Source organism: Manihot esculenta, chromosome 10 (genome assembly GCF_001659605.2).
Source record: "Manihot esculenta cultivar AM560-2 chromosome 10, M.esculenta_v8, whole genome shotgun sequence".
Classification (NCBI taxonomy): Eukaryota; Viridiplantae; Streptophyta; class Magnoliopsida; order Malpighiales; family Euphorbiaceae; genus Manihot; species Manihot esculenta.
In genome coordinates, this window is record NC_035170.2 from 21,732,123 (window position 1) to 21,747,802 (window position 15,680).

At 29.4% G+C, this 15,680-nt stretch overlaps 1 protein-coding gene across 3 annotated transcripts; it reads left to right on the forward strand.

The window, feature by feature from the left end:
- Positions 1 to 8,813: 8,813 nt before the first annotated feature.
- Positions 8,814 to 10,903, forward strand: LOC110624502 (cyclin-D1-1). 3 transcript variants are annotated; one of them, XM_021769685.2, is made up of 5 exons: positions 8,814 to 9,376; positions 9,463 to 9,549; positions 9,787 to 10,114; positions 10,205 to 10,326; positions 10,529 to 10,903. In XM_021769685.2, the coding sequence occupies exons 1-5, from the start codon at positions 9,080 to 9,082 to the stop codon at positions 10,739 to 10,741; spliced, it is 1,047 nt and encodes a 348-aa protein (XP_021625377.1). In that variant the 5' UTR covers positions 8,814 to 9,079; the 3' UTR covers positions 10,742 to 10,903. The 3 variants fall into 3 exon arrangements, with proteins under 3 accessions (XP_021625377.1, XP_021625374.1, XP_021625375.1); XM_021769682.2 differs by having other exon boundaries at positions 8,816 to 9,376; positions 10,496 to 10,903; XM_021769683.2 differs by having other exon boundaries at positions 8,816 to 9,376; positions 9,805 to 10,114; positions 10,496 to 10,903.
- Positions 10,904 to 15,680: the final 4,777 nt, after the last annotated feature.

A 15,680-nucleotide genomic window follows, 5' to 3' on the forward strand; every position in this document is an offset into this window, starting at 1 on the left:
TTCTCGGCCGCTGCTCCAGGCAGTAGCCTCCCCCTAGCTCTTCACTTCCTGATCCTCGCATTGGCTCGGAGGAATAGCTTTCAACTTTGTCGTTTTCGATGAGCTCTCTCACTACTTGACCCCTTGCTCTAACTGTGGGCTCATTTCTTCTGCAAGTCTCTCCATCTTCTTCCCTTGTCCTCTTGTTGCTTTGCTGAGGAATTTGGTGGTTTAAGGTAGGCTGGGGTTCATTAACGTTGAAGCCCTCGACCACGGGTGGTACGCTCAATGGAGTGTTGACTCCCCTTTATTGTAACATTTGCCCAAGTCAATAGGCAATGTTATGTAGTTGGAGAGAAGTTTTGTAGCTCTTAGTCAGATAGGGTGGTTCTAGGCACTTTTTCTGCCGAGCTTGATGAGGGATTAAGCAAAACAGGTGGTTGGTTTAATGGAACTGTAGGGCTGGAGAATGAAAACTGGACCTTCATGGGTGGAACTTAGGTCATTTGGGGTGTTTCCGATGTGGTGAAAAGATCTCCTTCGTTCCCACAGACTGCGCCAATTGATGATCTGAGATCCATAAGAGGGTAGGGTTAGGTACATGTGTGTAAGCTTGGTCTAAATAGTTCAGGCCCTCTTCCTTTATTCTTTTTTTCTTTTGTACTCTAGTGACGTGTAACCGTGACCCTGCTAAAGTACTACATGTCGCTATCATGCAGAGCCGTACATATGGACATACTGCCCCTTTCTCCATCGTTAAGCGGCTATTTAATTCCCTCCGGCACCTGTGCTAACATGATCCTGGATGTGAAGGAGTTTGTTCTCCCACTGACTCCTCAAGTCAGGTGAGCTGGATCCTTCTCTGTTGGGCCCGGGTACTGTTTTGTCCAGTCTGTCCGAGCGTGACTTGAACTGCATGCTAGAGGATAGACTTGCATATTGAGCTCTGAAAAGGTTATAGTCTGCCTTTCCTATGTGGGTTCGACTGCGATCCAGATAGCAAAGGTATAGCGGTCATCACATTTCATTAGTTGATTATGCTGGGAAGAGAAAATTTTCCAGTAGTAATATTTTATTCACTCATATTTTTTTTTCTATTAATTAGAAATTCTTAAGAAAATGAAATTATTATTATTAAAATTTCTAGCCTCACAGACTATGAAATAGTTACTCAAATATTAGGTAATTAGCCTAATAACTGCTCACATCTATTGAATTTTGTCTTGCATGCCTTTTTAGCAGTTGCTTGACTTTCCTTGAAGAATTTTTCTTGATCATCAGAAGTATGTGAAGGAATCAGCAGTGCTCATAAAATTTCCAAGCTCTTCTTTCTATCTGGATATCTGCTGGCTCCGATGATCATAATCCATATTTAATAAAAAGAAACAGAGGTAGAAAAGAACATTAAATCCAAAGTCAAGGACCTTTAAGTGTCACTTCAATGGGAAAGGAAAGGTTGAATTTTGATGATCCCCACAAAATAAATAAATAAATAAATATTGAAAATGGGTTTTGTCCATTCTCCATTATTTTCTACAGGCATTTCTGATTATTTTCTAGCTGTCTTTCCTTTTAATCCATTGTGTATTGTCTTTCATTTTGCATTGTCAGAATGCTAATGTTTAAGACTAAAACTATTCTTGTTATGACTGTGGAGAGAAGAGAGGCTCTGAGTCTTGGCCATGTGCCCTTTGATGGTGTAGCAGATTGAAGGTTCAATTATTCTAACACCACCCCATTAAAGGAATTAAATATCTACACATTTTTGGGTCATGGGATTTTGAAATTTTTGCATATTGAGAACTGTTCAGGTACTGATGGTATTTACCTCATTGGCACTAGAGTTTTCTCCACAGCTGTGAATCTCAATCTATTGTTCATGTAGATAATTCTTCCATTATTCAAGCTGTGAGATTTGAGTTTGAATCCCACTCAATTATTCAAGTGGATATGATTCTATATTGGATCATAACTCTGTAGTCCTATGTGAATCCTATTAGTGCTAGAATCTCTTTTAGGATTGTGAGATTTGAGTTGGAATCCCAGTTTACTGTTCATGTGAATATAATTCTAACTTCTATTGGATCATATCTCTCTATTCCTACTTAAATTCCATTGATACTAAAGTCTTTTTTTAGGGCTGTGAAATTTGAGTTTGAATTCCAAAATACTGTTCATTTGGATATGATTTTAACTTCCATTGGACTATAACTCTCCAGTCCTACACCCTGTTGAGTCTAGCTGAGAATGATTTTGCAAGTAGAAACACAGTAAATTTTGCAATTGAACAGCTTACTCTGGGGCTCCTGGAAGAATATTGGAATGAGATTTTAGATTATTGTGGATTCATAGGGACCCATACATCATATCAAGAGGACCTTTGCCTTCCCTTTTCATGAGTGATGAGTGGTGACCATATGAGCTGAAAAGCCCACAAAGGACTAGGCTTAAAAAAGATTGAATTAATCAAAGTCATATCATGGCCAAAAAAGAAGGAGAAAAGAAAATTTTAATAAAAATCAAGGTCATATCAATGTTGGGCAAATGGTAAACCTTTTTTTGTAGGTGAATTCTCAAAATGATCTCGTTTTTAGCATGCAACCGCTAATAAGAAAGTTGCCAAACTATTTTGATAGCCAAGAAGCAAAACTGTATTTCCATTTTGAGTTTGGAAATTAGACTAAATAAATTTTAACCCACACTAATAATTTAATTTTTTTAAGTTACGTCGAGAGTTCAATTTTTATGATTGAAATATATACTCTCTTAACGGGTAATTCAATTTAAACATAATAATATACGTGATGCTCTAAGATTCAGAGACGAGAGTATTTCCCTCCTTTTATTTCTTTCCTCTGTCTCCATACGTACGAAAGTGTCAGACGCTCTCTCCACGCCAGACGGTCATTTAACTCCCTCCGGCGCACATACAGACAGGAGTGCGAAATGACTGGACTTGCTACGTCACCAGGCTAAACGCCCCCTCCACGCCAGACGGCCATTTAATTATTTCGCGCGCATAGGAATGCGAAGTAGCTGGACCTGCTGTTCTTTCTCATGTCATGTTATCGGACTAAACTTTTCTCTACTATACCTAGACTTGAGTGTGAACTAGTTTGTCCCGCGTGTCCAAATCAAGACCGAAAATAATGGACCGGTCTATCGAGAAAGTTTTATGGATTTGGGACCAGTATTACCTTCTTGGGTCCAGCCTCATTATAAGATGGTGAAACCCGACAGTCATCGATACAGAAATAAAAACAATATTGAAGTGAAGGCTCGGCTGTTTCCTGGAAACTACTTCCGTGAGGCTTGTGGTTAGCTAGGCCAGTTTCCTACATGTTCAATAATCAATAATTTTGATGGAATTGTTCATTAAAAGCACAAAAATTATTGCTGTGCAATTGTCCAAAACAGCACACATCAACTAACAGAGTTAATATCGCTGGCAAAATCAATATTCTTCCTGAAATTGTAATCTATTTTTTTAAATAATTACGATCAAATCTCTTAAATTTTTAAAAAATTCACTAATTTATATATATTTTAAAATTATTCGATTAAAATTTTTTTATATTTTATACAATTAAATAATTTTAAAATGGAGACTAACTAATTAATTTTAAAAAATTTAAGAACTTAATAATAATTTCTTCTTTCTTTCTTTTTTCTTTTCTCTTTGGTACAAAGTACGTTCTCTTTAGCAGCTTGGCATGGATTAATAAGGATGTGGCCACCATACCAGATTGGTACATTTTCTGGTTGGGAATTACATATTGATTAGCAATTTTCTTTAAGTAAAGTCTCTCATCTCAGTCCCAAATTTTGTATAAAAATAATTTAACTTATTTACTGTCGAAATCTCAACCTCATTTAAAAAAAAAAAATTGAATCAGTCATCACAACAATCATTAATCAATCGAAACTTTTTCCATTACGTGGACAAGTAAGTGTAAATAATTTTGTTGTTTTTATTACACAAACCTCAGTAATTAGGAGCTTACAATTACTGTTTTTCCTCTTTTAACCAACTACAAAACCTAAGATGTGGACTCCACAACTAAAATTCAAACTCTCTTAAAGATGTCTACATTTATTTCAAATTTATTTAATTATATCTAACTAAAATATATTTTAAAAAAAATTATAATATATAGTATTATAAGTTCCACATATTTTTATTTTTTATTAGCTTATTAAATAGTAAAAAGTGTCAATAGCTAATACCCATTCAATTAAATCTAATTAAAATTTTAATAATGTAATTATAATAATTAATAACTTAACTTTTTTTATTAACATAAGTCATTCAATTTAAATTATTATGTAAGAAATTAGTCTAAAAAGATGAGTTTATTCTCCAATGTCTTCAAACTTTAGATTTTAAAGTTGTAAAGTAAGAAAGCTTTGAGATATTTATCTTTTTTTAGTTGAAGAACTTTGGAGAAATTAAAAAAAAGGGTTTGTATTTTTTTTTTCGGTGGAAAAAAAAAGTCAAAAGATAGTGTGTGTATGTATTAAATTTATCATAAATTTAATTAAATTTTTATTTTTATCATTTTCATTCATGTTAAATTCACATATTAACTAAATCTGTAAATTTTTATTTTTTTCTGAAAGTTTAATAAAAAAAATTAAGTAAAAGGATCGTTATCTGAACTTGAATATATAACTTAATTAAATTAAACTATAATTTAATCCTTAAATACAACTTAACTAAATTATCAAATAGTAAGCTATTAATTTACATCATTTTCAAAAATACAAACCTAATATATAAATAAATTTAAAATTTTACAGTTACATTAATTTTGTTACTGATAAATCTGGTTCTCCTCTACTCCATTTGATAGATCTGGTTTTCTTTTTGGTCCATCATATGGGTCCCTTAATACTTGATTCGAGGAAGAAATCTGCAAAATGAAGAAAGAGGGTTAGGGGTCTACCGGGGATGCTCCCGGTGAAGATCCTCCAACGTTCAAGTCAGATTTTATGAACTGGAATAGTATGGATTGGTAAGAATTGCAGAGAGAATAATAAAGAAAAAATGGAGTCCAGGAAGGAGAAGGAAAAAAAGAGAAGAAGAGAGCCTCATTTTCCCTCATCGTGATGTATATCTGTCTCTCTGTTACAATACTAGCTGTCTCTCTGTCACTCAGCTCCGTACGTACGGATGTGTCAGGACTCATTCCCATGTCAGGCAGCCATTTAATTCTCTCCAGCGCGTATGCAGGAAGGGCTGCGAGGTGTTTGGGCCTACTATTCTTTCTCACATCACTTCATTGGGCTGGACTTCTTCTTATTGGACTCGGACTCATGGTGGACCCGGTCTACCCTGCACGTCCGAATTGAGGCTTGAAACGCTGGGTCGATCTTGTTTAAGGAGGGCTTAATGGGCTTTGGGTTATTGTTCGCTTCTTGCACCCAGCCTCGCTCAGGGTAGAGGAAGCCTGGCGGTCATCAGTTACTATATAGACTAACATATGATAATAATATCAATTATTGTTGTTATTAACGAATAAAAACATATTCAAACTCCAAATATTTCAAAATAAGCATACGAAGAGATTTAAATTCCAAATATCATTCATTACAATATATTAAAAATAAGAAATGACCGACTCGAATTGACATTATAAGACAAATATTGAATTAATGGAGTTAAACAAGAATGATAAAGATGTAGAATAATGGCTGGGGTAATAGCATTGAAGGACAACATCTATGAATAGACAGATATAGATTGCTGCACATCCAACATACACCAAAAAATAAGAGTCTCTATGGGACACAAATTATGGGGAAAATATGCCCATAAGGTGCTTGACAGCTTTTTAGGTACTGGAAAAAAGCTATAGCCCCAATGCTTGGAAGCATTACATACACAAAATAAATTAAAATAAAATAAAATCAAATAAAGCTTACCTTTATTTGAACACCAACAACCAAAATGCTATTAATTTTAATATGCTTATAAATGTTAAAACATTGCTACTTCAATGATTTTAGAAACCTTTCTACTATTTGCTTCATAAAAACTTTTGCATTCTTCATTGGGAAGAGGAAGATGGTGAGGGGGTGGGGGTTGCCCTTGCCCACATTTCATTGATCTCATTCAACTAAATTAATTATAAGAATGAAAAATTACTATTTAATTTTTAAGGTAGATAAAATTTTATTAATTAATTCATCCATTTTGAAAAATATATTCAAATGTCTATAAGTTATTAAAAAATATATTAATTAATCCATGTGTTAATTTTAACTGTTAAATATTATAAAAAATTTTAAAATATTCTTAATATGAAATGACTAAATAATAGAAATTTTACAAAACTGATGAAATAACTAATAATTTTTTCATACTCCATACACTAAATAGCGAAACACTTACCGATTTGTAGATTTTTTAAAATTTTATAAATAATTTAATATATTTATCAAAATTAATGGACTAACTAATAAATTTTTCTATATTAAAGGGACTAAATCATAAATTTTTTTTATGGTAAATACAAGTAATGGGTGGTACAATTTTACCCATTTCTACTAATTTTACTTTTTTCTCGTGGGTGTGTCTCAACTTGTATGACTTTTTTTGTACAAAAACTCCAAAGTCATACCCTAGCATGTGCCTTGATTTTGTTTATGGGTAATGAGATTAGCTTAAATTTTATCTCTAAGAAGTAAACTAAAGACAATTATATACCTATAAGTACTCATTTTGACATTCCCCTTTATGACACACTACCTAACCTCAATAATTAATCATTCTTTGTCTTTCTTAGACTTATAATTATAGATTACTTAATAATTACTTCTTAAACACACATTTTGACCTAAAATAAAGTTATTATTAGAACAACATGTAGATTACTCAAAATTAAAGAAGCCAATTTTTTCCATTCTCCATGTAAAAGTGAAAATTAGTTTAACTTATAAAAATTAATTTATAATACTTTGATATTTATAAATTCTTTGAAAATTATAAACCTTTAAAAATTTAAGCAATTATGTTTTTAATTTAAGCAATTATGGAGTTTAAATGAATAATTAAACTCCATTCCAAACATCGCTTTACAAATGGAAATTTTTTTACATTTTCATCCTTAATCATTTTTTTAAATATATCTTGTAATATAATATACATTTATGAGTTTGTTACATGTTTGTATTTATTTAATTTATATTTCCTTATTTTATCACTCAATGAATTTAATTCATCTGTAAATTTTCTTTTATAAATTATTATTTTCTTTAGCACATTTAAAATTTGATTATAAGAAATTTTTTTCCTAGTTGAACATAAGTCGATTATATACGTATAAAATAAACATTGGCAACAATAATTGTAGAATAGTGAATTGGCGGTATATGTTTGGGAGTTTTTTTTTTTTTTTTGCACGAAAAAGAAAATAATAATTCTTTTATATGATTATTTTAAAATTTAAATTTAAGACTTCATAATTTTAAATATGTTGATATTTAATATTTGAAAATAAAAATTTCTATTTTTTGGAGTTAGGAAAAAACAAAGGTTTAAAGCAAGTAGAATTCAATTAGATTATATGTGTTGATATGAATCTTATTTTTAAACTTGTAAATGATGAACAACTGTTTTCCTTTGTTATTTTTTATTTATATAAATTAAATTTTAAGTTAGGACAATTTCAATAAAATTTTATTTTAAATTCAAAATTTTATTGGTTACGGTTTTATTTATTATAAAAAATTTCTGAAAATATATATTTTAACGTGGTATTTTTAATTTTTCGGAAAGTAATGGTACGCTAGTAATTATTAAAATTTTAGCATTTTTATGAACTATTTGCAGATGGTTCAAGTTTTTCAATATTCAAATTTAAATATTTCTGAATTGAATTTAATTTTTTATAATTATAAATATTTGTTAGAATATATTTCTAATAGATGGATTTATCGTTATGCTACTCTAACTACTCATACTTTAATTAGACAATCTACACTTTAACCGTTTATATTTTGGCTAAATAATTTATTAAATATAATTGTCTCTCTATTTGAAATCGTCTCCCTATTTGAAATGATATTCATCTTTATTTTATAAAATTTTATTAATACAATTACTAATTTTACTTTTAAAATAAATCATTATAATTTAATGATATTTTTTTTTATATTTTATAAAATTAATGAATTAGTTGTTATAGTCAGAAGTACAACTAGATTCATTTAATATAATTACAATTTAATCTCTATAATTTCATACTTTCCATCATTGTATTTTCATAGCTTCAATAGATACCAACAGGTTATTAAATAAATAATACTATAATAATGGTGATTTAGTTGTATTTTTCAAGGTATGAATTAATTTATTAGTTTTTAACTCATTTTAAAAATATAAATATTAGAAAAATATTTTATATATTTTTTAACGTTTAAAATTTTAAAAAAATTAATCAATAAAAATTTTTTAGTGGTAAAAAAAAAAAACTATTCTTAAAAAAATGATTTTTTAAAAATGATTTTATATATTTTAATAATTTTATATATAAATTTGTTAATATATATTTTTTTAAAATTAAATAATAAAAAATAAATTATTTTATTTTTAACATATAAAAATTATTTTCTTGAAAACATTGGCTAATTTATAAATTTTAATAAATTGCAACCACTAATTATAGTTAATCTTTCCAATTTCCATCCCTAATCTCATAAAAAGAAGTCAAATACACACAGCCCCAAAAATGCACAAAATTGATAAAAATGAAGATTGTATTAGGGATTATTATGAGTGATTTTCATTGCTAAACTTGTACTTTAAAAGGGAAATAAGTAAACTAGATCATTCAAAAGATTCCTTTTTTACTATTGGTCAAAACAAATTCACTTCCCAAATATGCTCAGCCCCCACCTCTCTTCTCTTCCCCATCTTTCTACTTCTCCTCATAACCCTTACAAGCTTCACATCATCAAAACGCTTAAACATGTTAATCCCACAGCTCCCATAGCCAAGCCATGACCATACAACACTCTCCCTTCCGCCGTTTCACCGCCGCCAATGCCGTCGTCCCTGTTCATCTGCCGATAAACGTTTACTTCTTTCGTTTCAACTATGTCTCGCACTCATCATTCTCACTCACTCGATGATTCCGCCTCTGCTGTTAACAGCTTGTACTGCGACGAGGACGCCGGTGAGGTTGTCCAATTCGACTCTGACTCCCGGATCTCTGATAATGGCCTTCGATCATTTTATTTGTCTGCTTATTTTCCACCGTCCGATGAAAATACTGTCGACGAACTCTTGGATTCTGAGCTTCACTTCATGCCTTCATCTGATTATCTCCATCGTTGCCGTGACCGGAGCGTTGACGCCACCGCTCGGCAGGACTCTATCAACTGGATCCTTAAGGTCTCTCTATAGATATGAGTTAAAGCGTAGGCGTATATGCATTTGTTTATAGATTCGACTGGTGGTGTTAATGAAATTTAATGCAGGTGCATGCATATTATCACTTCAGGCCACTAACGGTGTTGCTCTCCGTCAACTACTTCGACCGCTTTCTTTCTTCTCATTCTCTTCCGGTAAGTTGATACTGCAATTCCTCTTTTCTTTCTAGAGTAGTCAATTTTGCTCAGAAATTGCCAGATTTTTCCTGGAAAATCCCGCTTCCCAGAGAAAATCTCAAATATTGCACGAAATGTTATTAAATGTTGTATCGTTCAACTTTCCCAGTAAAATGTCAGATTTTCCGGGAAAGTGAACTGTCCCTATTACGCAACATGATTTTGTTTTTATTTTAATATTTTACTTTTTTGAAGCATTTTCCATCACAACAGGCAAATGGATGGCCGTTTCAGCTTCTTTCAGTGGCGTGCTTGTCTTTAGCGGCCAAAATGGAGGAGATCCACGTGCCACTATTGTTGGACCTCCAAATACTTGAACCCGGATTCGTTTTTGGACCCAAAACTGTCCAAAGAATGGAGCTACACGTCATGGCCAATCTCAATTGGAGGCTACGCTCTGTTACTCCTTTTGACTATCTCGATCATTTCATCTCCAAACTACCCTCTTGTTCCTCTATAAAACCCGATAACTTGAATCGGGTCTTTACGGCTTCGTCGGATCTCATTCTGAGCACCATCCGTGGTAATTCGGATTCTCGCCCGTAACTCAGACTCGTACCCGTTTCTGGATTTTGGTTCATTTGAAGCTAATTATTTTTGTTGTTTTTTCCAGTGATTGATTTCTTGGCTTTCAAGCCGTCGACAATAGCTGCGGCGGCTGTGCTATGCGCCGGCGGCGATAGTTTTGAAATATCGGCGGCCAACGGGCAGTTATTTAATGAGAGAATAAGTAAAGTATGCATTTTGTATTTGAAAAAAAAAAACAAATTTTTTTTGGGTGTCTATGTAACTTCTAATTTTTTGTTGGGGTCATTTTATAAATATTTGCTTTTCACGAAGAATTGAGAAGTATTGAAACCTGTGTAATAAAATGGCTTTTCTTTTGGTTTTATTTTTTTGAAAGGAAATGGTGAGAAGTTGTCATCAACTAATGCAGGAGTACCTGATAGACACGTGTCCATTGGCTCGGCTAAAGCAGTCAACAGCTGAGCTGCCAGCAGCACCGCCGAGCCCAGTCGGCGTGCTCGACGCTGCTGCTTGCAGGAGTTGTGACACGCGGTCGGAGAACCCCAGCTCCATCGGCCAAGCGGAAGTTGAGCCGGTGGCCAAGCGGCCTCGATCCTCTGCCACGGATGTACAGCGACAGTAGATAAGACCACCACCAGATATCTTAAATTTTATCTTAGAGCCCTACCTTTTCATTTTTCTATGCGTTGATTATGATATGAACGGACAGAATTGCTTGTCCAAGTGAAGAGGGATTTTGTCACTAATTAATAGTAGTTTAAAATTATTATTAGTGTTTGTTGGACTTTTTGGTCAAAGTGTGAAGGAGCATAATGATGTTACAATTATTCTAATTAACCATCGATGGCTGTAGATGAACGGGTTGCATATCCGAGACCTGTCACTACCAATGATTTGACCAAAATACCCTTGTCAAAATGCCATAAATTATCTCCTACTGCCACCGCTGGAACCGTGATGCATCCCCAGTTCCCCACAAGTGGTACGACACCTATTATCCGCTAAGAATTAGGACAGTAGGCTTTACGTGTGGTAAAAAATTACAACAAATACTATTAGATAAAAATTCAAATAAACCCCCATAAGTTTTAGCTAGGATCATATCGGCCCAGTTTTAATTTTGTGCCAAATAAAATCATAACTTTTGAATTAAGATCAAATAAACACAATGTTTTGGAGGAAAGGAATAAAATAGTGACGTTTAATAATTAATAATATTAATTTTTAAGCTTAAATATTAAAAACTATTTATAATTTAGAAAGAAAAAGATAAAAAAAAAACTAAATTATTTCCCATATCTCTGTCGAGTCTCATAATCCTTAGCCTCTATTTCTTCTTTCCAAGCCACGTTTCTTCTTCCGAAACTCATTTCTCACGTTTATTGACAAAAAAAACCCAAAATAGAATTCTCAATCATCATTATTATCACCACCATCTTCTTCTTTATTGACACTCGTTACCCATAAATATCTAGAAACTTAAATCATTTTCAATTTTTCTTAATAACACAAAATTATTGATCACATTTTCACTTTTATTGAGCTAAGTTTTAAATAAAATCATCAATAATTTAATTGATTTATAACACTAATACATTTTTATTTTAAAATCATAAAGTTAAAATTAAATAATTTTAATTAAATAATATTAATAAATCAATTTGTAAATTTATAAATAAATAAAATTTTCATTTTTAATGAATGAAATATTTTAAAAAATTAAAATTTTAGCCTATTTAAAAGAAAATTTCGAGTCAAATTAAAGCTAATTTTGAGTAGCATATCAGCTGCTTATTTTATTAAGGAAAAAATTATAATTATAAATCGTTTTAAGGTTATTATTAATTAAGCTAAAATGAGGGGAAATTTATTTATTTTTATACATGTGTTTTAAGGTTATTTTTAAAATATTTTTTTATTTGATTGATCTAAAAATTAACTAATGAAATTAAAAGATTGTGATAGTTTTATTTTAAAAATATGAGAAATATTATAATTAGAATTAAAAATTTTAAAAATTAATTAATTAATTTCATTTGAATTTAAATATCATATAGTAATTTTTATTGAGAGGTGTGCGGGGGATAGGTTTGGAAAATAGATGAGGTGGGCATGACGGGCAAATGACACGTAAAGAAGTGAAGAGTGGTGTGTGTACCGTCCAGCTGTGTCTATGAATAAGGAAGAAAGAGAAAGATGTGACATGTGTTAGAGGAGGTGGGTGGTGATGCGACATACACGTCATATCACAAATCACCTAGGAGCTTGTACGGGAATGATCCCATCATCACACAAACCGCAAACACCTCGTCTCGTTGCATGAAATGTTAGCTCTCTGGATTAGGGAGCACATAGGACCATATTCCTCTTATTGTATTTATGAACTCAAATTATATTATCTCTTTTATTTTTATTTTTATTAAATCAGAATTAAAATGAATTTTCTTTTATATTATTCTCAATTTACTGTTTTAACTGTCAATAATTTTTATATAATTTTAGTTTCATTACGATTTTTTTTTTAGCAATGAAATTGCGTTATAAAATTATAAAGATTGAAAAGAAGAGAAATTACAAAATATTTAACTTAGCTGTAACAATCACCGTAAATATATTAAACTAAAAACTCAAGTCGTCAAAATATGCATTATAAATACTCATTTAGCATAGAAAAATATAATATTTATAATCTATGATTATGTAGAAAAATATATTTATTGATATAAAAAATAAAAAATAAATTATCAACTCTTACAATTTGTCTGATATAATAAGTAAATCAATCAAAATTAAAAATTAAACTAAATCAAAAAAATGATTTTAGGTGTATTCTTTTAAAAAGAGTTTTAAATTATGTTGAAATTGTTAAAATATGAGTTTTTTTTTATATATATAATTATCTTTTTAAATTATATTAAAATAGATTTTGATCTCTCAATATTGATTTCCATTCCCCCAGTACTCTTAAATGTGCTTTAAGTGTTAAGGTGGCATGGTTAAAAAAAATTAATTCGCAAATTATCATTTTATATTGTTATTAAGTAAGGATTGGTAGTAATCGTTTCAAATTAAAAAAATCGATTGAACTGAATTAATTTAAAATTTCAGTTTAAATTTGTATGAAATGATTCGGTTTAATTTTTAATTTTAAAAATTTTGATTATTTCAGTTCGATTTAATTTTAATTAAAAAATAATCGAAAAAACTGAATCAAATCGATTAGTCATAATAGTATATTATTTTCAATAATACAGAAAAATTAAATCATATTAAAGTTAAAATATTCTAATTAAATTTTAAAATACTAAAAAAATTAAAAAAATTAAAAATTCAAACCAATTAAATCAAATCAGATCGATCCAATTCAATTCGGTTTTTGACTAAAATCAATTTGATTCGATTTTTATAAATACGAAAATTTTAATTTTTAAATTATTCAATTTGATTTAATTTTAAATCGAATCGATTAAATACTCACCCTATAAACTAAACTAAATTGATCGAATACTTATCGGTAGATTGAAATTAATAATATATATATATATATATATATAATTTAATCTATTTCATAATTGTTATTATTTTTTAGTTATTTTAAAATTATTATTTACTTCTTTTTATACTATATCAAATATAAATGAATTATTGTGATTCTATTTTATTTTATTTTATTTTTAAATTTTTTTTAAAAATATCTGTAATATTTAATAAAATTTTAATAATATATATATATTATTTCCTTTATTTCATAATTTTATTATTTTTTAATTATTTTAAAATTATTATTTACTTTCTTTTTTTATATTATATCAAATATAAATGAATTGTTGTGATTCTATTTAATTTTAATTTATTTTTAAAAAATTTTTGAAAATATTTTTTAATATTTAATAAAATTTAATATTTTTATAATGAATATAATTAAAAAGTTAATAAAAAAAATATATTTTTTAATATATATAAAAAATTAAAATAGATAAAAATTATGAGACTGACTGAATAATAATTTTACTCATGATAGTTAAAGGGGGAGAGAGAAGCGAAGAGGCTTTTAGGAGGCTTGTTTTGATTTTTTTGTGAGTTTTCTTTGTTTGGTTTTAGCGGAGTCTATTTAGTTGCTGTTGCTGTCGGGCGCTGAGGAAATTTCAATATTGTATCTTCTCTCCAGTTGGTGGTCTCTGTTTTTACTACAAAGGAGGGTTTTTACATATTAACGATGTGTCGATGCATCTGATAACCATTACTCCCATGAAAGCTTTGTCACGTCGTCTCCCTTCGAGTGGTGCTGTAGTGAATCAAACCTTCTTTTATTTTAATTTTGTTTGATGGTGGGTGGCTCGAGTTTAGACTAGATATTTCTTAATTAATGAATGTGTTTTATTCTAAATTTTTTATTTTTATTTTTAGATTTTTATCATGTAAATTTACATTTTGCATGTTGTTTTTTTAGTATAGTGTCTTTTTCCTTTAATCATCTACGATGTTGATGGTCTTAAACGATGACTTGGTGATCCTTACCAATTCCAGGCGATGATGGAGTCGGATAAAGTTGTGTATGGATTAAGACTGGATTTAGGCTGAACTATGTTTGTTGGATTTTAGGCTCGGTTTTTCTTAAACTTGTATAAGCTATTTGACTCAACGTCACTTTAAATGTAAATTTACATGATAATATATATATATAAATATATAAAATTTTATTTTTATTTATTTTATTATGTAATTTAAGGCTAATGTTTATTTTTTTATGGACATAAAAAAATTTATTACCATAAAACTTTAATCTTATTTTTTTTTAATTTTAAACAACTAAATATTATTATTAATTGTTAACTAAAAATCTATTTTTTAATTTTTTTATAAAATATCCATAAAATATAAATATTAATTAAATAAAATATTTTTACTAATTTATTTATTTAAATAATATACCCATCCACTTCAATTTCATTAAAATTTAATTAATAAAATATTAATGCTTTATGTTTAATTTATCCATTTATAATATTTTAATAAAAGATTATTTAATAGATATTAATCCTTTATATTTACCCATTAATGATAAAGCGTATTTAAAAGAGATATTATATTATATTTTGGTGATTCTATGCGTATTTGTCAATAAAAAGTGACGAATATATAATAAAATGGTAAATAAGTAATAATGAATTTTTATTCAAAAAAAAAGTAATAATGAATTTTATAAAATTAATTATACGATTTTTTTAAATAACTATTTTTAATTAATTTATTTTAATTAAATTACCATGTCAGAAAATTATTATACATGAAATAACCGTCGTGAAGGAAGTGCATGGCAAAAAGTAACTGTGGGTAAGCAATGGTCCAATCACCGCTGATCAGTTGCTTTCTGCCCTTTCGCCTTTTTTCCTTGTGTATGGTTAACATCTTACATTATAAAAACTAAAAAGAATTTCATAATTATTTTTTTTGTCCTCTTCTTATGTATAATTCAACTTGGGCCAAAACTATTCTCAATCTTGTTCATCTACACCCTCCCCGCTTTTTTTAAATTTTTTTAAACATCCTTGTCATTTGTC